The 22611-nt window shown below is 45.1% G+C and overlaps 1 protein-coding gene across 2 annotated transcripts in view; it reads right to left on the bottom strand.

Moving 5' to 3' along the window:
- The window catches only part of arhgap28 (Rho GTPase activating protein 28), a 25551-nt gene extending 2940 nt beyond the window's left edge, over positions 1–22611 (bottom strand). For both annotated transcript variants that reach the window (XM_049565515.1, XM_049565516.1), the window contains exons 1-12: positions 21226–22611; positions 17351–17532; positions 17061–17278; positions 12589–12700; positions 8919–9202; positions 8524–8686; positions 8063–8154; positions 4717–4794; positions 4446–4599; positions 2664–2746; positions 307–522; positions 95–220 (exon numbers count right to left, since the gene is read on the bottom strand). In XM_049565515.1, coding sequence (XP_049421472.1) covers positions 95–220; positions 307–522; positions 2664–2746; positions 4446–4599; positions 4717–4794; positions 8063–8154; positions 8524–8686; positions 8919–9202; positions 12589–12700; positions 17061–17278; positions 17351–17531 — 1707 coding nt within the window. In that variant the 5' untranslated portion in view covers position 17532; positions 21226–22611. The remainder of the gene's footprint in view (positions 1–94; positions 221–306; positions 523–2663; positions 2747–4445; positions 4600–4716; positions 4795–8062; positions 8155–8523; positions 8687–8918; positions 9203–12588; positions 12701–17060; positions 17279–17350; positions 17533–21225) is intronic.

Here is a 22611-nt window from a genome sequence, read left to right as displayed (position 1 = left end):
TCTGGTCTCTGTCTCACCAGGTTCTCTGATCTGTCTCACCTTGTTCTCTGAGCTGTCTCACCTGGTTCTCACCTGGTTCTCTGATCTGTCTCACCTGGTTCCTCTCAGTCTTGTCGTTCTTCCTCCTCAGCAGCCGTCTTTTTGCCCTGGTCAGGCCGAACCGTTTCTGATTGGATGCCTGGTTCATCTGTCTCACCTGAGACAGCAGGAAGCTGGGGACCTGCCACAGAAAACAGGATGTGATTTCACAGAAACCTGAGCTGGTGTTGCCACAGAGGCTGTGCATGTGTGTGTCCTGTGACTCACAGTCCACAGCAGGTCCTGGTGTGTGATCATCAGTCGGACCAGGTGAGCTCCACCCACCGCCTCCTCCATCTCCTCCTGTTGCCTGGCGATTGAGCGTTTGTTGCCATGGTGAGGGCGGGTGAACAGGTTGGGTGCCATCACCATGGAGACATTCCACAGAGACATCCTGTTCTGGTCCTGGTGAGAGACCACCTTACGCAGGAAGACCAGCAGAGCCTGTAACCATGGAAACACATCAGTAACCATCTGAAACTCAGGTGGAAGATAGAGACACAAAAACTCCAGGTAGATGGAGGAGACGCACAACCGTAGGCGGTCCGGAGGTGGAGCCCAGAGGAACTCTCTTTTTGGAGTGAGGTGACGTGTGACCTGCTGAAAACTATAAAGAAAATTACTGACCTTTTTTCCACGACGAAAATGAGACGATGACGAGCTAAAAATAGATCTTGACAATAAAAACTGAGACGAAATCTGTTTCATTTTTGTTGACGAGACGGGATGTAAATGTTGGTGGTGGACTGTCGGACGCTGACAGCTTGTAATGATCTTCAGATGCCTGATGAGTGACAGGCTGTAAACTCCAGTAAATAGTCAGCACCAGGATGTTTGGGTTGGTGCGAGTTGTGAGCTGTAATTCAGCAGTAAATACTCAGCCGTGTGTCTGACTGTGGATGGTGGAGCTGCTGAATGGATTTGTGGAGTTTGTTAGTTGCAGCGGTGGCTGTTAGCAGCTAGCTCCGCTCGCAGCCTTCACAGCTTCACCCCGCAGGACTCCACTCATATTTCGAATTTTCCTCAACTAAACATTTTGATTCTTTTTTGGTGACTGAAATATTTCGATTTTTTTTTACCAATATGTTTTGAATTTTCAACGACTAAAACGTGTCTCCGCACTGAGACTAGATATAAAATAACTGTCCCGATTAACCCTGATAGAGAGAAATGTTCGTCACAGTGCCTCAGAGCCCAAAGTGACACCGTCACAATGTTTTTTTTTTATTATTGCTAATATACATTAAACTTATGAAATAATAAAAAGCAAAATCAGCAAAATAAAAATGTTTCTGTTTGTGAAGATGAAACCATGAAATGTTTTTGCATTTAAAATGACTTAAATAATTATCAAAGTAGTAGTGATTTACTTTTCTGTGAGTTCATTAATCGGCTCCGCTCCAGCTGAATTTGCAGGAATCTTAATTTGTAAAGTAACTAGTAACTGAAGCCGTCAGATGTAATGGAGTAGAAGTACAGACTGAGAAGAAAAGACTGACTAAATGTATTTATTCCTTTACTAGGAGCAGCTTATGTTTTTTACGTCATGATGATGTTAGCATGACACGTTTGAAAGAATTGACAAAACTCTAAATGTCTAACGTTTTTTCGAATTTCATGTTGTTTGAAAGTTAACATCATGACATTTAGAAGACGTTGGGTTTATATTGGAATAAATATCAGGGCGACGAAGCTTTAAACGTCTAACGATGTTAGAATTTCATGTTGTATGGACATTCACATTATGATGTTTAACAAATGTTGGATTTTGTTATTCATACCTTATGACTAAATGTCAAAATTATGTTAGCACGAGAGGTTTGGAAGATGTTGGATTTTTATTGGCTTGACGATACTCTAAGTGACTAATAACATTAGAATTTAATGTTGTCAGGACGTTAACATTACGACATTTGGAAGATGTTGGTCACCTGACGTCACTACTGAAATGAACTAAATATCTAACGTTGTTAGTGGCAGCTTATGTTATTTTATTATTCATTTTTTATTAGTTTTATAAGTTTTGCAGACGTTGGGTTTTGTTCTCCGTACCTCACGAATAATTGTTGTCTTTCTCCATCATGATGATGTTAGCATGAGATGTTTGGAAGACGCTGGATTTTGGTTGGAGTGAATATCGGATTGACGAAACTTTAAATGTCTAACAATGTTAGAATTTCACATTGTTTGGATGTTAACATTATGATGTTTAGAAGACATTGGGTTTTGGTTAATCATTTGTCGTTAATATTCTACGTCAGATTGATGCTAACATCAATCAATCAATTTTATTTATAAAGCCCAATATCACAAATCACAATTTGCCTCACAGGGCTTTACAGCATACGACATCCCTCTGTCCTTATGACCCTCACAGCTGATCAGGAAAAACTCCCCAAAAAACCCAGGACGTCCTGACATTGAATTTTGGTCACGTGACGTCACAACCGAAATTAACTAAACATCCCACGATGTTCGTGGCCAGCTGGTAACGTCTGTAACCTGTGTCCTGAGAGTGACGCCTGCTGGGCTGTGATGGTTTTAGGCTGAGAAACAAACACAGTGATGAAGTGACTGTGATTTACTTTGAGTGTGTCTCTGTTCTCTTCTGGAAGCAACAAGGACAGCAGCTGCAGAGCCTGGACCTGGTGGACCTCAGAGGACACACCTGCAGAGACACAACAGGACAGGCCTTCACTGGTTGTGACATGTGACCTCAAACTGTCACGTGTTCCTGTACTGAAACCAACATGGTCGCCGTCCAGCAGATTGTTTGTGAGCAGAAAAGGTTTAGAGTGTAGATGGAGAGGAGTTTCTGACAGACGGACTGAGAACTGAACCATGACGTCAGCTCAACAGAATCGGTTTAAGAATAAAATAAAGAAATATTGCGTTACGTTCGGAACTGTCGTTAACGCTGACAGGCTTATTTAGAACATGCAACACAGAGTTTATAATACTACACATTTATGTCAGTGGAAGAGTCGGCCTATTTATATTTTTCATTTAATATTTTTTTAAATGTCAGTCAATATTTAAACGTACTGTCCATGTGATGAAAATAACTGTGACCCAGCTCGTCTTTGATTGGCCTCCGCAGAAAGACAAAATACACAACTCCTCATTTGTGTTTGGGTACAGTGCCAGTTGTTCTTATTGACTTTAACTATATAGCCTCAGTTATCTGTCTGTGTGGGTGTGTCTGTTTACCTGTCTGTCCGCCTGTCAGTTTGGCATTCGAGTTAGTTAGCTAACATAGCTAGCCTCACCTATTGCATTAGCTTCTCTGTTTTTAGTTTGGTGTGATGTTTATGATCATAATGGCATTTATAGGATGGATGGACATGTTGCTGAGGACCGCTGTTTGAAATGTGGTGACAGAGGCCTCTAACGCTGCTGGGGAGTTCAGAGGACTGACAGTCAGAGATTTGAATCATCAGGTACAGACATTTGGTAGAGACGGATGTGATATGGCAACACAAAGGAGGAGAAACTTTTCATCGTCAGGCTGCGAAGAAATTTTGTCTTCTGTCCTCCTCTGAGGAGCTCACAGATACTTCATATGACACCGTCTCTGCTTCTGTTTGATATCTAGTGTCGAGAAAAACCCCCAATGTTAGCTTGTTTACTATGTGACATGAGTGTCCAGCTGAGCCCCGTTCAAACTTTAAAACTCTGTATGAAAAAAAACAACAAATGATCAGAAAATAGTTTTAAACCTCATGATCTGACTCTAAGTCGGGTTCAGCCGTGGGAGCGCACAGCTTAACATTAAAGTGTTAAAAAGTGCCATTAGAACAACAAACAAGTGAAAAGTGCTGCGCGGGTCATGTTGGTGCTGAGCTGAGGCGAGAGTGGCCGATGCTGCCGGACGGTGCACCTCCAAAACCTCCCATAACTCTGTTTCAAACAGCAGACCTTGGAAACACATCTTTTCTTCCAGTGGGACCGGTGTGCAACTGTGCGGCTCGTCGGGGCAGCAGCAGCCAAACGGCGCCCGACAGAGAGCGACACCAAGATGTGTCTCATTTGTGCTCTGACAAAAAATCCTCTGAGTAAGAGACAAGTTGCTGATTCCCAAGCTACTGTAACTGCTATCACGTTGCCATGGTAATGGGTCATGTCTGACTGTTAAACACACCCACCAATCTGTGTTTGAGAGAGTGTCAGCTGATAAACAGGAAGTAGAAGTGACTGGAGGAGGAGGAGCTTTAAATACGATGCTTCATATAACCCTCACGTAAAGTGACAGAAACCTTACTGAGGATGTGGGGACTCACCGACCTTATGGGGACAAAGAACAGGTCCCCACAATGTCTGTTTATGACTCTGTGTGTGTGTGTGTGTGTGTGTGTGTGTGTGTGTACCCAGCACAGAGCGGTAGGTGGACAGGTGTGTGTGTGTCAGCAGAGGTGTTGGCAGCTCTCTGATGAAAAGCTTCAGCAGACCTGCGGCGTCCACCTGTCTCACTGCAGACCAGTCGAACCCTCCACAACACCTGTCTAACTCTCTACGCAGGTACTGAAGACAGACAGACAGACAGACAGACAGACAGGTGTTCACAATCATTCTGTAAGCATTAGTGTGGATGTTTAACAGATCTCAGTGTGTGTGTGTGTGTGTGTGTGTGTGTGTTACCTTGAGTCTGGCGGCTGATGCTGGCACTCTGAGAATCCCTTCAGTCTGCAGGCCAGTCTGCTCTAAAATACACAACAACTACACGCACACACACACACACACACACACACACAGGTTTGTTTTTGTACACTTGTGAGGACCCTCGGTAACACGCTGCACCAACATCGTTAAACGTAGAAAAAAAACATTTAGTCGTGTGGTACGGAGAACAAAACCCAACATCTACAAAACTTATAAAAAACGTTTTAAAATAAGATAACATAAGCTGCCACAAACATCGTGAGATGTTAATTTAAGTTGTGACGTCAGGTGACCAAAATTCAATATCAGGAAGTTTGATGTTAGCGTCAATCTGACTTTAAATTTTAACAACAAATGATTAACCAAAACCCAACGTCCTCTTAACATCGTAATGTTAACATCCAAACAACGTGAAATTCTAACATTAGACATTTGAAATATTGTCAATCCGATAAAAATCCAGAATTTTTCAGATGTCTCATGCTATCATCATCTTGACATAGAATAACGTTTGGTCGTAAGGTACAGATGTCATATTGCTAACGTCCACACAAGGTTAAATTCTAATGTTGATAGCAGTGGTGTAGTGGAGGGTATACGCAGGTAACGGAGGTGATTCCACCTCTTTTTTCTGGTTGTTAACAGTTTCAAACAAACAGCTGCGGGAACATATGAGGTCAAACCCGTTTCCTCCAACAGTTAAACCACCTCATCAACTACCGTGACACCGACTGTAATTAGACATGGAAAACATTGTCAACCAGATTTTCATTCCAACCAAAATGAACAACTGAAGCTGTGTGTAATGGTCGCGCGTAATGACATCTGTTCTGTTGACAGGTCTGATGAGCAGTGGAGCGGGCACAGATATCGATATGTAAACTGATTAAAGGGTGTTAGCGCCTCAATTTATGTCTCACTGTGGGAGAGTAAACAAAGATCGTGCAGGTGCGCCCAGCTCCACAGTGACGGAGATTTAAGTGCACGTGATCCTTTATAAATCTAAAGGTAAAGAGACCTTCAGATAACTTTATCAGTCAGTCAGAGGGTCAGTGAGCGGAGTCGGACTACTACTTGTGATGCTGTACACACTGGTTATTTGTGACAGCGTGAGAGTTTACTGCTCTGACTTTCAAAAGAAGAAACAAATGTGTTGCTCATTTCAGAGACTTTTATTGTCTCTGCTATAAATGACTCTTGTCCTTTAATGAAGCTCAAGTCATTTCATGAAAACATGCAGTATCTCTTATCCAATTAATCGCCACAATAATCGACAGAATACTCGATTACTAAAAGAATCGATAGCCGCAGCCCTAGATTCAATTTTGGTGTTCAGAGGTCACTGTGACCTTACATCCGTCTCATTCTCTCGAACACGATATCTAAAGAATGCCTGGGGGTATTTTCTCAAATTTTGCACAAATGTCCATGTGGACCCAAAACTAAGCTGATTAGAATTCAGTGGTCAAAGGTCACTGTCATCCTGTCCATTGTACTCTTGGGAACATTTTTTTAAGTTTGGCACAAACTATGAAACTGAACTATGAAATGATTAGATTTTGGTGGTCAAAGGTCAATGTCAGTGTGACCTTGCACCTGTCTCATTCTGGTGAACATGATATCTCAAAAACACAGTGAAGGAATTTCTTTAAATTTGACACAAACATCCACCTGGACTGAAGAATAGTAGAGTTTGGTGGTCGAAGGTCAAAGGTCACTGTGACCTCGTTTGGCTTATTCTTGTGAAGGCAATTTCGTAAAAACGCCTCAAGTGTATTTCTTTAAATTTGGCACAAACGTCCAACTGGACTGAAGGATAATCTGATTAGAATTGTGTGGTCAGAGGTCAAAGGTCAGTGTGACCTCACAAAACATGTTTTTGTCCATAACTGAAGAATTCATTCACTAATTCTGACCAAACTTGACACAAATGTCTAACAGGATAAAATAATGAAGGTCAAAAGGTCAAAGGTCAGCTTGACTGTGACATCATGTTTTAACGTCATATCTCAGGAACAGAAGGGGAGACATTTGGTCAGATACTGAATTGGTGACTCTAATCTTGAACCTGTGCTGATTGTATAGATCTTCTGTGTGTGAAGCATCCATGTTTTCACTGACAGGTTGACGGAGGCGTACGACCACGAGGTGGTGATTCAGGTTTAATTTATTTATTGAGGGCTTTAATGCATGTATGAAAAAACACAAATAATTCGACCCAGGGCTTTTATTGTTATTATCATTATTATTAGGCCTTTTCCTTTTTGTTAAGAATGAAAATACATCCTATCGAGTTCCAGGACTGTTCATAAAACATTCAGGGCTGAAGCCTCGGACGCTCAGGCCGAACAGCGTCACAGGACCAGCTGCTCTGAGGTCAGTCAGCAGCAGCTGATCTGATCTAAATGAAACTTTGATAAATTTAACTCTGTCAGCTGTTAGCTTCGTGCTAAATGCTAACCCCTCAGGAATGTTCAGCTGTTAGCACGCTAGCTCCGCAGAAAGCTAAAAGACAGCTGAGAGAACGTGGACACTGTACACCATACCTCTGCATCTCAGAAACAGGTTATTTATACAGAATATGATCAATAATAAACCATGATGTATTATTAAAGATGAATCTACCCCGCAGTGTTAATCTATTGTGGTACAATAATATCATATGGAGTGTTCTGTAATGCCTCAGTTCGTCCACTCAGCCACCTGCAGGGTCATCCTCCATCTGTCCACCAGGTGTCCTCAGACTGTTTTACCTGTCCCAGTCACCTGCTCACCTGTTTTGACCTCCCCTCATCAGCCCCGCTGATCTCTGCCTGACTGTCAGCCTCGCTTTAGGGGGCGATCACACAGAAATGAGATGTGGACGCTTCAAAGACACTTGAAACGCTGGAAGCAATGCGTGCTAGCTACTGGCGTCTGTCGCTCAAAAAGTTGAAAATATTTTAACTTTTCAGCGTCTACGCGCGTCTAAAAAGACGCTTCAACGCCGGTCAGATGCGCCGTATCATAGGAAAACAATGGTTTTACTGGCGTCACGCTTCTAGCGTTTTATCTCTGTGTGATCGCTCCCTTAGTCTTTGCTTTCCAGTCCTCTGGACCTGAACCTGAATCTGGACCTGGACCTGGACCTCCTCCTCCTAACTGACCTGTTCCCGACATTCTCCTTAGTACCAGTTTGTCCTCCTGTCTTTATTTACCAACCCTTTAATGAAGAACTTTGACTATTGACAGTATTTTTTACATTATTGTGTTACGACTGTAACTTCAGTAAAACACCTGTCTCCACAGACGGACAGACAGTCAGACAGACAGACAGAGACTTCACCTTCTGGAAGACGACAGGAACTTTGACTCCAGGAAACTTCTTTCTGTCGTTTTCCAACAACAACCTCAGAGGAACAGCGAACACACCGCAGTCTGACAGACAGACAGACAGACAGACAGACATGCAAAATTTGAATAAGAAAACTGTCACTGTCGCCTCCACATAGTCTTAAGTAAATCATTGATTCATAACTGCAACAACAACAACAACAACAACAACAACAACAACAACAACGTACTGCTGGTTAATGACCTCCCTGAAACCCCAGTAACATCCTGTAAACAACCACTGCTGACGTTGTAGCAGTGACCTATAATTAATCTTTAACGATGATCTTGTGCTCAATCAGCTGTCGTATCTTTTTGACATCTCACTGCTTTAACCTCAGACCCCTCTGCTGTGTGCTATCTGCGGTTTGTCTGAAACATGCGTTCAAACCGGGATGTAAAAATGAAGTGCACCCCGGGTCCTGCGACGTGGTGGGCGGGTGCGTTTGGTTTGGACTCCCAGAGCGAGCAGGAAGGTGGAGAGCTCGATGTGAGAGATGAAGCCAAGGCGGGTGAGGTCACATGATGACAGGTCGTCTGCTGAGGTAAGACCCTGAGAGGGAGAGACAGGTACAAACTACACACACACACTCACACACACACACACACACACACACACACACAAGCACACACACAGACTGTTTCATGTCGTCAACACAAACTAAAACATGAGACTGTAAACAAAGAGTAAACAATACGACTGTGACGACGGACAGGTGAAATCATCACTGTATGATGTTTATTCATCAACCTGCAGAATAAAACTTGATTCCTAATTCCTCCAGTAGCCAATAACAGTTCTGACTCACCGGCAGGTCACTGTCGTCTCCATGGAAACGAAGACAGTCCCAACAAGTCCCACCCCGTTTATGCTCAGCCACGCCCTCTGAGTATGGACAGTCCCGGAGCAGCCAATCAGCTCGTCTTGACCAATTGACAGGTGGAGAGTGTGTGTGTGTCGGTGAGTGTGTGTCTGTTGGAGAGTGTGTGTGTGTCTGTGAGTGTGTGTCTGTGGCAGAGTGTGTGTTTTTGGGGGATGACGGGTGTTCGGGGAGGTGATCCTCAAAGACAAAGGCAGGAAGAGCTGGTCGAACTGGAAACAAACAGTGAACAGTTACAGATCAACATGATGAGTCATCAGGAGTCTTTGTGTTTGTGACACCTGACAGGTGTCAGTCCAGTCTTCTCTCTGTTAGCTCTGATTTTGGTCTCCACCAACTCCACCAGAAATATCTGTCTCTGTCTATGCTGGATGTCCCACTATGTCCACCAGTTGGTCTCTGACTGTGTCTGTACAGAGTACCTGAGCAGGTAGAGTACAGAGTACCTGAGCAGGTAGAGTACAGCGTGCCTGAGCAGGTAGAGGACAGAGTACCTGAGCAGGTAGAGTACAGAGTACCTGAGCAGGTAGAGTACAGCGTGCCTGAGCAGGTAGAGTACAGAGTACCTGAGCAGGTAGAGGACAGAGTACCTGAGCAGGTAGAGTACAGAGTACCTGAGCAGGTAGAGGACAGTGTACCTGAGCAGGTAGAGTACAGAGTACCTGAGCAGGTAGAGGACAGAGTACCTGAGCAGGTAGAGTACAGCGTGCCTGAGCAGGTAGAGTACAGAGTACCTGAGCAGGTAGAGTACAGAGTACCTGAGCAGGTAGAGTACAGCATACCTGAACAGGTAGAGTACAGTGTACCTGAGCAGGTAGAGGACAGAGTACCTGAGCAGGTAGAGTACAGAGTACCTGAGCAGGTAGAGTACAGCGTGCCTGAGCAGGTAGAGTACAGAGTACCTGAGCAGGTAGAGGACAGAGTACCTGAGCAGGTAGAGTACAGAGTACCTGAGCAGGTAGAGTACAGCGTGCCTGAGCAGGTAGAGGACAGAGTACCTGAGCAGGTAGAGGACAGAGTACCTGAGCAGGTAGAGTACAGAGTACCTGAGCAGGTAGAGTACAGCGTGCCTGAGCAGGTAGAGGACAGAGTACCTGAGCAGGTAGAGTACAGAGTACCTGAGCAGGTAGAGTACAGCGTGCCTGAGCAGGTAGAGTACAGAGTACCTGAGCAGGTAGAGGACAGAGTACCTGAGCAGGTAGAGTACAGAGTACCTGAGCAGGTAGAGGACAGTGTACCTGAGCAGGTAGAGTACAGAGTACCTGAGCAGGTAGAGGACAGAGTACCTGAGCAGGTAGAGTACAGCGTGCCTGAGCAGGTAGAGTACAGAGTACCTGAGCAGGTAGAGGACAGAGTACCTGAGCAGGTAGAGGACAGAGTACCTGAGCAGGTAGAGTACAGCGTGCCTGAGCAGGTAGAGGACAGAGTACCTGAGCAGGTAGAGTACAGCGTACCTGAGCAGGTAGAGTACAGAGTACCTGAGCAGGTAGAGGACAGAGTACCTGAGCAGGTAGAGTACAGAGTACCTGAGCAGGTAGAGTACAGAGTACCTGTGTAGGTAGAGGACAGAGTACCTGAGCAGGTAGAGGACAGAGTACCTGAGCAGGTAGAGTACAGAGTACCTGAGCAGGTAGAGTACAGCGTACCTGAGCAGGTAGAGGACAGAGTACCTGAGCAGGTAGAGTACAGAGTACCTGAGCAGGTAGAGGACAGTGTACCTGAGCAGGTAGAGTACAGAGTACCTGAGCAGGTAGAGGACAGAGTACCTGAGCAGGTAGAGTACAGCGTACCTGAGCAGGTAGAGTACAGAGTACCTGAGCAGGTAGAGTACAGAGTACCTGAGCAGGTAGAGTACAGCATACCTGAACAGGTAGAGTACAGTGTACCTGAGCAGGTAGAGGACAGAGTACCTGAGCAGGTAGAGTACAGAGTACCTGAGCAGGTAGAGTACAGCGTACCTGAACAGGTAGAGTACAGTGTACCTGAGCAGGTAGAGGACAGAGTACCTGAGCAGGTAGAGGACAGAGTACCTGAGCAGGTAGAGTACAGCGTACCTGAACAGGTAGAGTACAGAGTACCTGAGCAGGTAGAGGACAGAGTACCTGAGCAGGTAGAGGACACAGTACCTGAGCAGGTAGAGTACAGTGTACCTGAGCAGGTAGAGGACAGAGTACCTGAGCAGGTAGAGTACAGAGTACCTGAGCAGGTAGAGGACACAGTACCTGAGCAGGTAGAGGACAGTGTACCTGAGCAGGTAGAGGACACAGTACCTGAGCAGGTAGAGTACAGTGTACCTGAGCAGGTAGAGGACAGTGTACCTGAGCAGGTAGAGTACAGAGTACCTGAGCAGGTAGAGGACACAGTACCTGAGCAGGTAGAGGACAGAGTACCTGAGCAGGTAGAGTACAGAGTACCTGAGCAGGTAGAGGACACAGTACCTGAGCAAGTAGAGGACAGTGTACCTGAGCAGGTAGAGTACAGAGTACCTGAGCAGGTAGAGTACAGAGTACCTGAGCAGGTAGAGGACACAGTACCTGAGCAAGTAGAGGACAGTGTACCTGAGCAGGTAGAGGACAGAGTACCTGAGCAGGTAGAGTACAGAGTATCTGAGCAGGTAGAGGACAGAGTACCTGAGCAGGTAGAGTACAGCGTACCTGAGCAGGTAGAGGACAGAGTACCTGAGCAGGTAGAGGACAGTGTACCTGAGCAGGTAGAGTACAGTGTACCTGAGCAGGTAGAGGACAGTGTACCTGAGCAGGTAGAGTACAGCGTACCTGAGCAGGTAGAGTACAGAGTACCTGAGCAGGTAGAGTACAGTGTACCTGAGCAGGTAGAGTACAGAGTACCTGAGCAGGTAGAGGACAGAGTACCTGAGCAGGTAGAGGACAGTGTACCTGAGCAGGTAGAGGACAGAGTACCTGAGCAGGTACAGGACAGAGTACCTGAGCAGGTAGAGGACAGTGTACCTGAGCAGGTAGAGTACAGTGTACCTGAGCAGGTAGAGTACAGCGTACCTGAGCAGGTAGAGTACAGTGTACCTGAGTAGATAGAGTACAGAGTACCTGAGCAGGTAGAGGACAGAGTACCTGAGCAGGTAGAGGACAGCGTACCTGAGCAGGTAGAGGACAGAGTACCTGAGCAGGTAGAGGACAGAGTACCTGAGCAGGTAGAGTACAGTGTACCTGAGCAGGTAGAGGACACAGTACCTGAGCAGGTAGAGTACAGAGTACCTGAGCAGGTAGAGTACAGAGTACCTGTGTAGGTAGAGGACAGAGTACCTGAGCAGGTAGAGGACAGAGTACCTGAGCAGGTAGAGTACAGTGTACCTGAGCAGGTAGAGGACACAGTACCTGAGCAGGTAGAGTACAGAGTACCTGAGCAGGTAGAGTACAGAGTACCTGTGTAGGTAGAGGACAGAGTACCTGAGCAGGTAGAGGACAGAGTACCTGAGCAGGTAGAGGACAGAGTACCTGAGCAGGTAGAGTACAGAGTACCTGTGTAGGTAGAGGACAGTGTACCAAGAACCTCAAGGAACACTTGAACCCTGAAGTACATAACAGACCAGTGCTCGGCCATGAGCAGACAGACAGACAGGTACCTCTATGAGTGTTTCGGTGGATGGTTTTGGTGGTGGTGTGGTATCGACTTGGTGGTGACTCGGCGCGGTGAGAGGGCGGGGAGGGGCATCGTTCTACTGAGTCTTCATCAGGCTGGAACAGTGTGAAAGAGAAAACACTGATTCATTACAGTCTGTTTCAAATGTTCCAACAATTCCGAGAATTCATTTCAAGTGCTGTGTTTAGAGATAGAGCCTCCACACACAGATATTAAAAACAGGGCTAAGACTTGGCGAAAACTTTACCAGTTTTCCAGGATATATAAGAAGCTGCTTTTTTGCCAGACACACCAGTCGGAGCTTCAAGTCTGACTCAGGTTTATTGATGTTGCTGTCTTACAACAATAAACTCTATCACATCAGATTCTGCCAGTAAAGCATTTTTCTTCGGTGTTTTTGAGACATCGGTGGTTTTGTTCAAGGTGTTTTTGACAAAGAGTTGACAAGAGTTCCAGACCATCTTCCTGGCCCAGGTTGGGGACAGTCTGCCAGTCTGATCAAGCATCTGTGGGACGTGCTGGTACTCCACCTCCCAACCCAAAGGACTCACAGGATCTGCCGGCAGTGCCCTGGAACCAGACACCCCCAGAGGTCCTGTGTCCAGGCCTTAAGAGGTCAGAGCCAAATCAGTTCCAAGGAGGCCCCACCATGGATCGGGGATACCGCCATGTCCCACAGATGCTCGATCAGCCTGGGATCTTTGTCACATTCCTAGGGCCATTCCTGAGCAATTTTTGCCATGTGGCATGGAACTTTGTCCTGCTGAGGTAGCACTACCATTGAGGAGCGCCATTGCCACAGTGGAGGGGTATTTGGTCTGGTCAGGGCTGAGAAAAAATAACATAGCAGAGTACAAAGAGAGCCTCAGTGGAAACCTTGTCCAAAGCACTCAGGACCTCAGACCGAGTCGAAGGTTCAGCTTCCATCAAGACAATGACCCTCAGCACACAGCTGAGTCAACGCAGGAGTGGCTCAGGAACAACTCTGTGAGTGTCCCCAAGTGGCCCCGCCAGAACCCTGACTTGAACCCAATCAAACATCAACCCTCTGCCGGTCCCTGCCTCAGACCTGCTGGAGCTTGAGAGGATCTGCAAAGAAGGATGACAGAAAATCTCCAAAATCCAGGAGGGCAAACTTGGTCACGTCGTAGTCACTACCAAAAAAGGTTCTGACTACCTCAGTCTGTGATAGTTCACTTTTTCTTTTTCTAAAGTCCAGTTTCATCTTTATTATGGAGTGCAGTGAGGACTGAGTGACCATTGCCCGCTGAGGTGACATCAATGCTGAATGTGGACAGTGTCAGGTGTGATGCAAATGAAAGGCTAGCTTGCTGACAAACACCCTGAAATATGATGAAATTGGTACATTTTTATTTCCTTAGGTTTCATACTGGCCTGCAGATTCACTGCAGCAAAGCAGTGTCTCTCATTTGGGGCGGTTTGTATGTTTCATGGACAGTATCAGCTGATTAGACATGCCCACAATCATTGTCACCTCGACACATACTTCTTTGCTATTGGTTGAGGCACTGACTTGGCCGGTCAGAAGTTCACCAAAGTTGAACTGGATATGACGTGAAGTTACAAATTTCTGAGGTTGCAGCAGTAAAACAGGTGCAGTGTGTAACCACTCGGGGCATGAACACACTGTCAGTGTCCATCCACTACAAGTGTTTTTGTCACTGACAGGCTCAGATTGTTATTCTAAGTGTCTGACAATATTATGCAAGGATCCCTACAGAGATAGAACTTTGTGTTAAAGAGTCAGATCCTTTTTGTTTAACCAGAAACAGCCCTGAAATCACCAAACCCACCAGACTCCATTTAAATAAAGTCATTTTATCGTCATTAAACACACTTCATTCAAAGTTGTTTGAAACAAAATAAAACTCACAGAAACCATCTTGGTTCATCTCTCCACTGTTCCAACAGTCACGAACTCTGGTTTGGTTGAAATTAACCCTTAATTCACCAGTTAGATATAAAAACATGCTGCCTCTATACACACTAACATGACTGTTTATTTAAATGGAATCTGGTAGGTTTGGCATTAGCGATTTCGGGGCAGTTACTGGTTAAAGGAAAAGGATCTAATGTTAGTTTCCTCCATCCAAACAGTGTTACGTTGTTCAGCCACTGGTAAAAATGTTGTGAGCCTCCAAGGACCTGTAGTCCTCTGCTTCCACTGTGTGTAAATCCCGGCGTGATATGGCACATAGTCAAAACATAATGTTAGGCTGATGGCGTTGAGTAACGTAAGCACTGCTACTGTCTCAAAATTGTGCAAAGACATGACACCTTGTTAGGGCCCGAGCTCCAGACGGTGCGAGGACCCTGTCGAAAGTGGAATTATTATGAATTATTATTTTTCTTTCAAATGAATCTCATGTTTGAGGAGCTAAAGGTGTTGGAAAAAGTCATGAAACGTTGCACTCATGCCACAGCTAGTGAAAAATTTGATATTTTATGGGTCCCCTGCTCAGATGCCAAAAATGGCTCAGTAACGCCTGCTACACAATTTCTACAAAGCAACCCCTGAAGCTGGTTTCACCTACATGTAACGTCCCAAGGTGCACAAAAAAGTCTTTTGGAGCCATTCCCTAAACCCAACGGGAAGTCAGCCATTTTGAATTAAATGTGTAATTTTTGTGCCATTTACAGGAGTTGTGCTTTAACAAACCCCTTCTAGAAAAGTATTCTATTCTTCAAATCTGCTCTGTTTCATTTAAAGACCTTCAAAATGAAAAGCTTTTAAAAGCTTGAGTTTTCGTCAAACCGTGTGACCGTAGCAAGGTGTCAAACTTCCATGGTTCGCCATCAAACAGGAAGTGGTTTGTAACTGAAAGGTACATGGTCCAATCTGCCCCAGACTTCAGAGGTTCTATGACAGTTTTGCCCTGAACACGTCTATATGTCAATAATTATTTAAAATTGTAGCGCCCCCTACTGGCAACAGGAAATGACATGTTTTGTACTTTGATTTACATCTCTTAGTAGGCTGGCCAGATGCACCTCATCTTTGTTTTCAAAAGCCTCAAGAATGATGCTTCAGTTATGAAGACTGAGTTTTTGTCAAATGACGTTGTTGTGGAATGGTGGCCATTTTGCAGTTGCTGTAACTTGCGCATACATTGTCCAATCTGATTCGAATTTCTCGTACTTGATAAAGACTCGTGACATTAAGGAGCTGAACTTGAGTTATAGTCATAGTGCCACCTACTGGCAACAGGAAACTACATGTTTTATGCTCTTATGCCAGCTACTCCTCTTGCTGTAGACGAGATCCACCTTAAATGTGGTCAGACAAGCCTTGAGACATTTATGATGCCATCCAGAGAAGATTTTCATCAAATGCCATTGATATGGCAACGCAGTATTTGCCATGAAACAGGAAGTTGTTGTAACTTGAATGAACTTTGGCCAGTCTGCCCCAGATTTCACGTTTGGTAAGACTCCAGGCCTGAAGGCATCAACATGTCAATTACCCATTAAAGTCTCTGCGCCACCTACTGGCAACAGGAAGTAAGTACTGTCAGACAATTATCATCTGATTTACATGAAATTCACATGGTTTGGTCTACAACTGATATACAGGAACATGAAGTACATTTTCTGTGCTCACCAGCGCCACGCAGTGGGCGCAGAAAGTGCTACAAGATCTGAAATAGGTCATTTCAGTACCCACAGCCTATGCAAAAAATACCATGTTACTCCTGCATATCAGACTTTCAGGGAAATAAACAAGCGGGTCAGCTGGCGTTCCGCCAGTGCCAGAGGTGCCAGAGGTGTGAGGCCCTGTCCATTGCTGCTTGCAGCTTTAATTGACATTAGACTCTTCAGGCCGGGGGAAAGGACTGTTTTCCCCCTCGCTGACCACACCCCCAACTATGACTAGAATGGAAGAGATCATTTTCTGGTCTCTTGTCAAGACAGCATGACATTTTGATGATGAATTTTATGAACATGTACTACCCTCACAGTGATGAAAGTTTTAATTAGAGACCTGGGTCAAGATGACGTCAAGTTAAAAAAGTCTTTGGTACGGATGAGTTGCCTGTTTTTCGTCAACTGAAACAAAGTGTTGAAATCTTCCAAATTGTTTGATTCTTTGTATGTTTTCTGAAAACATGTTTTGATTATAGTTTTGTGCCCTCTGTTTGGTTTAGATCAATTATAACTCCAATTCCAAATCCTCAAAAGATGACCCGAAGGCATCACTGAATTATCAAGGCATCAGTCTACGGAGCTTTTCCTCCATCTTAGCAACATACAGAGAACATTATGACTCGATGTCAACGTAAATGTTTTTCATTTTTCATTGACTAAAATGTTTTTATTTTTCGTCGACTAAAACATTTTGAATTTTCGGCTCATGTGTGACCGTATCCTGTGGCTGCAACTCATGAAAAAAGGGGAGGGTCATGATACTGTCTGACTGAGTATGTTTGTACCCACCTCAGTGAAGATGTCCCGCACGTCTCTGATTGGCTGCCTGTTTCTGGTCTTCAGTGTCTCATTGTAGTTGTCCAGCCTCTTTCTCACCGTGGCGGCTTGTTGCCGTGTCAGCGTGGACAGCAGCGCCTCAGCCGGTGGCGGCGCCTCTTCTGACAATGAGTCGGTCACCAGTGAGGATAACCCTGCCTCCTTCAGCCATGCCTCCTCCAGCTCCACCTCTACAGGTAAACAAAGACGGGTACGAGTCAGACAGAAAGTCGATGTCTCACTCTGCTGTCAGTTTAACTCACCATCCATACTCTTCCTCTCCTCCTCATCCTCCTCTTCCTCTCCCTCTTTCTCCTCCTCAATGCTCCGCACTTCTCTCCAGTAGGTTTCCATGGTGACGTGGCGGGGGTCAGAGGTCACTGTCCGAGGGGGTCGAGGGCGGGCAGAGGTGGGGAGGGAGGTAGAAGGTGGTGATGACAACATCCTGCGGAGAAAAAAGGAAATAGGTCCGCTCAGCCAATCAGAACCGACTGACTACAGTTTCACTGTTTATGGGTTTATTTAAGCTTGAGTTAAACTGCTAACAGGAGCTAACAGGAGCTAACAGAAGCTAACAGGAGCTAACAGAAGCTAACAGAAGCTAACAGCAGCAGCTAACAGGAGCTAACAGAAGCTAACAGCAGCAGCAGCTAACAGGAGCTAACAGAAGCTATCAGCAGCAGCTAACAGGAGCTAACAGAAGCTAACAGCAGCAGCTAACAGAAGCTAACAGAAGCTATCAGCAGCAGCAGCTAACAGGAGCTAACAGAAGCTATCAGCAGCAGCGAACAGGAGCTAACAGAAACTAACAGGAGCTAACAGGGGCTAACAGAAGCTATCAGCAGCTAACAGGAGCTAACAGAAGCTAACAGAAGCTAACAGCAGCAGCTAACAGGAGCTAACAGAAGCTATCAGCAGCAGCGAACAGGAGCTAACAGGAGCTAACAGCAGCTAACAGGAGCTAACAGAAACTAACAGGAGCTAACAGAAGCTAACAGCAGCAGCGAACAGGAGCTAACAGAAACTAACAGGAGCTAACAGCAGACCCACTATAAATCTCTTGACATGAAATCCATCCAACTCTTTGAAACTTTAAAGTATTTATTATAGGGTGACCATATTTTGATTTCCAAAAAAGAGGACACTCGGCCGGCCACGACATAGCCTACTTAAATGATACTCGCAGTTTACTCAGAGATGCCTTATAATTTTAATATATTTAAAATTTATATGTATGGATAGAAAATTCAGTCATATTACAAAATAATATCTGTCAAAGACGGAAATTGAGATAGGCCCCAATAGGGACACATACACACTATAGAGTCTGGTGATCTGAGCCCGACGGTACCCGACGGGTCGGGTTAGGGTTGGTCAGAAATGTAGCTATAAACTGTATTCGGGCTCGGGTCGGATTCGGTCATCTTTCAGTGAAAATGTAGTGTAAAAATAAATAAAATCCTATTGTCTGTCCTGTTTATTGCTTGGGCACTGTTATTTACGTGACAACACCTGAACATAACACACACACACACACTGGCTTTTTGTTTCTACCTCTCTCCTCACTGGAAGTCTCGGACCTCCGGCCTTGACCTTCCAGCTTGATTAAACGCTGAAAATAAAATAAAAGAGGGAGACAGGTTTTTCCTATTTTATCTTATTTTGTTATATTTCTCCCTCTCCTCTCACTGGAAGCGTCGGACCTCCCGCCTCCCGCTCCCGTCTCAAACACGGAGGCCTCCCTCTCCGCTGAGCACGCCCGGCTTGTTAAATAGCCTGTAACCACAGCAACTGTATGACACAAAATCAGTGCTTTGGTCATTAAATAATGTCGGGCTCGGTTCGGGTTCGGACAGAAATATGTGGCCCCTGCCGCACTCTAACACACACACTCAAACACACAGAAAACCGGACATTATCATCAGTTTATAAAAACCACCCGGACGCCCCGGACGGGACGTGAAAAGTGGACATGTCCGGGCAAAAGAGGACGTTTGGTCAGCCTAATTTATTACAGGTGTGAAAGCTAAATATTATAAGAGTTCTTTTATTCAGATTTTGTGGTTGTTGGTAACATGAAGCCAACAGCAGCTAACAGAAGCTAACAGTAGCTAACAGAAGCTAACAGAAGCTAACAGACATTCAATCCGTCCGACTCTTTGAAAAGTTGACGTTTGTCTGTTGAAGGTGTGAAAGTTGAATTTTGTTTTGCGGCTGTTGGAGAGACGAAGCTGAGCTGACATTAAATATTGATCGTGTGTGTGTTTGAGAGGAAGTCAGCCTCTTATAGTGTATTGATCAGAGTGTGTGTGTGTTGAGGGGAACCTCTGTCTAATGGTCTTGGTTCCCAGGGGAGGACAGAGTGGGGTGTGCAGGCAGTGTTTCCATTAGGAGGAAATGGATGGTGTGAGCCAATCAGAGCTCAGTCAGAGCTAAGTGTTTTCACTCAGGTCCTCAGACAGTAATCTGACCTGGTTATTCCTCCTGTGCGCTCGACTTTAACTCGCTGCTCATTTGTTGGATTTAACTTTGGGTTCACGTCAGATTTTTGTTTTAGTTACTGAAAGTTGAGGTAAACGTTGAGTTTGAGTCGAGTTTTGATTAAATTCTGGATCATTTTGGGATCTTGTCTCATATCTGTTGGTTTAAAGCTGGATCCAGATCCAATGTGGAGGTGCTCCTCAAAGTCCTGAGTGTGATGACCATAAACAGCTACTTTGAATATCAGGTGGTGTTTGAGTCTGGTTCAGGTCTCTCAGTGAACTGGTTCAGACTGGTCAAACTGGTTTCAGGTTCATCAGAACAGATGGAAATCAACAAATCTCCAATCTTGAATGAGATCTGAGCATCACATGACCGACTTCACAGATTGACACAGCAGCAACACACTGCAACAATAGTTAGTTTGTGTTTATTAACTGTTGTTAATTCTTTTTAGTGACAGAAGAAATGTCCTCTTTAGTTTAACTGGTCATGTTTGTTCATCTTTGTTTTTAGTTATTTGTTTACAGCCAAAATCACCCGGCCCAGCATCGGCCCAAACTCTGCACGCCAGAAGAATTAAGTCGGGCTCAGCTGAGACTTGGGAGGAATGATGCCCCAAAGTCAGGCCAAATAAACTGGCCTGATTCCGGCAGCTGTGTCTCAGCCAGGAAAAGCCCGTGTCTACGATGCCCCATAAGGCCCAGATTTGGTACCCATCAACGGGCCAGAACACATTTTAGTGCTGGCCGCAGTTTCTTCGAACTGCCGTGTCTCAGCCCAAAATGGCCTGTGGCTGTAACACCTAAATCTGTGGCAGATCTGGCAAAAGTACACGGCGGGCTCACATTTGGCACCACAGAGCCAGAACATGGCTGAGTCAGCCGACACTCTGCTGCAAATGGGCTGAGTCTGACAGTGTACTTCTTTATTTCATAGGTCCACAACTTGTAAATTTTATTCTGTCAACTCTGTCTTTATTTTTTGGGTCATTAAAAGTCATGGAGTCTTCCACAGAAGCTGCTGCTGTCAACAGAGTTTTCATCAGTTTGATTTAAGAAGAAAAATCATCGTCACATTTTCATGAGCTCAGTCCAGAGACTCGGTGATCAGATCTGACACAGATGACACCTGACTGGATCTGTTCTGACTCACTGTGAATCACAGTCGGTGTGAAATCTGTCAGATCCTTCAGAAGTTTCTGATTGGATCTGAAGCTGCAATAATCAATCAATCAGCAGAAAACTTTGGCAACTATAATCCAGTAATTGTTCAGGTAATATTTGCCAGTTCCAGTTTTCAAACTGTCAGTGGACCAGAGGTCTGAAGATACCATCAAAGGAAATGATGATCAGATTTATTGATGGTGAATATCAATAGTTCAAGCTCAAACTGTGCCATTAAGACGGTGAAGATGTTTGTGGATCTGATGATTTGAATCTGATCACAGAGCCATAGAAACCAGAACAGAACAGGTCCCTCAGAGTCTGACTCAGAGTCTGAGTCACTGCTGGACTCGTGTTTATCTCCACCGATCCATCTCTGCCGTAAGCACCATCAGTGCACTATGTTATCAATGTGTTATCAATATGTTATCAATGTGTTATCAATGTGTTTCTGTGATCAATAGAGACATAAAGAGAAGAAACAAACTCACCTCTGATCCGTCCGGCTGCTTCTTGTCTGTGTGGAGAGACGGAGGGGGCAGGAGATAGGAGGGGCCACAGAGAGAGGAGGGGCTCCCAGTTTAGACCAGCAGCTGGACACCAGCTTAGACTGGGAGTGCTGGAGAAGTCCTCCATCAGCTGTTTGTCCCCCACCTGTTAGCTTAGCTTAGCACAGAGACAGTATATTCAAATAGTTCCATGTCATAATGGAACTATTTGCCGGAATCAATCAAATAACGACATCATGACAGTAGCTTACAACAACATTATTGAAAGTAATAATATTATAGTTATAGTTCTGGCTACTGTGGTACAATATATTGAAAGTATGTATTAATACCTGGCAGTATACATGTGTGACAATAGTCATATGTGTATAATAACAGTAGAAGTATGACTAATGACTAATGATGGCAGCAGCAGCAGCAGCAGCAGGAGGCATCTGGCAGGACCACGGCAGCAGCACACACGTCACGCTGTCCAGGCACCGCTGTGATATGAGTTAATCTGAGAGACAGTGGAGCACAAAGGCTCCGGAGAAGAAGCCGAGTTAGTGACATCCAGAATGGCCGGGTTAGCTAGATGCAGTAATAGAATACGAGAGAGAGAGAGAGAGAGAGAGAGAGAGAGACATGCCTACTGTTTGCAGATGATCTCATATTGCTGGCTCCATCACATGAAGCACTACAACAGCAACTGGATCATCTGCAAACCTTCTGTCAGACCTGGGCCCTGACAGTTAATCTGGACAAAACCAAAATTATGATATTCCAGAAACGACCCAGGGGTCAGGGAGACCAAACCAGGTTTCTCCTGGGCTCTCATGAGGTGGAGCACACACACGACTACACATACTTAGGACTACACATCACGTCCACGGGAAACTTTAACCTGGCTGTTGATGATCTCAGAGAGAGGGGAAGAAGGGCTTTCTATGCTATAAAGAAATCTTCAAACATTAATATGCCCATTAGAATCTGGCTCAAAATATTCAAATCTATAATTGAACCAATTATTCTGTATGGTAGTGAGGTGTGGGGTCCTCTTGCAAATCAAGATTTTGAAAAATGGGACAAACACCCCATCGAAATCCTGCATACAGAGATTTGCAAGAGCATCCTGAGAGTGCACAGGAACACCCCCAACAACGGGTGCCGAGCTGAGCTAGGCCAATTCCCCCTTTTAATTAGAATTCAAAAAAGAGCCATCAAATTTTATAAACACCTTAAAACAAGTGACCCCAACTCCTACCACTACAAAGCTCTGCAATGCCAAGAGGAGAACATGGAGAAGAGCCCCCTCAGCCAGCTGGTCCTGAGGCTCAGCTCCTCTAACAACACAAGACCTCAGCACAGCCCTCACACAATCTGGACCCA

Source organism: Epinephelus fuscoguttatus, linkage group LG21, assembly GCF_011397635.1.
Source record: "Epinephelus fuscoguttatus linkage group LG21, E.fuscoguttatus.final_Chr_v1".
In the NCBI taxonomy this organism is placed as follows: domain Eukaryota; kingdom Metazoa; phylum Chordata; class Actinopteri; order Perciformes; family Serranidae; genus Epinephelus; species Epinephelus fuscoguttatus.
The sequence above is the reverse complement of the archived record's forward strand: the minus strand, read 5'-3'. Positions and strand labels throughout refer to the sequence as shown.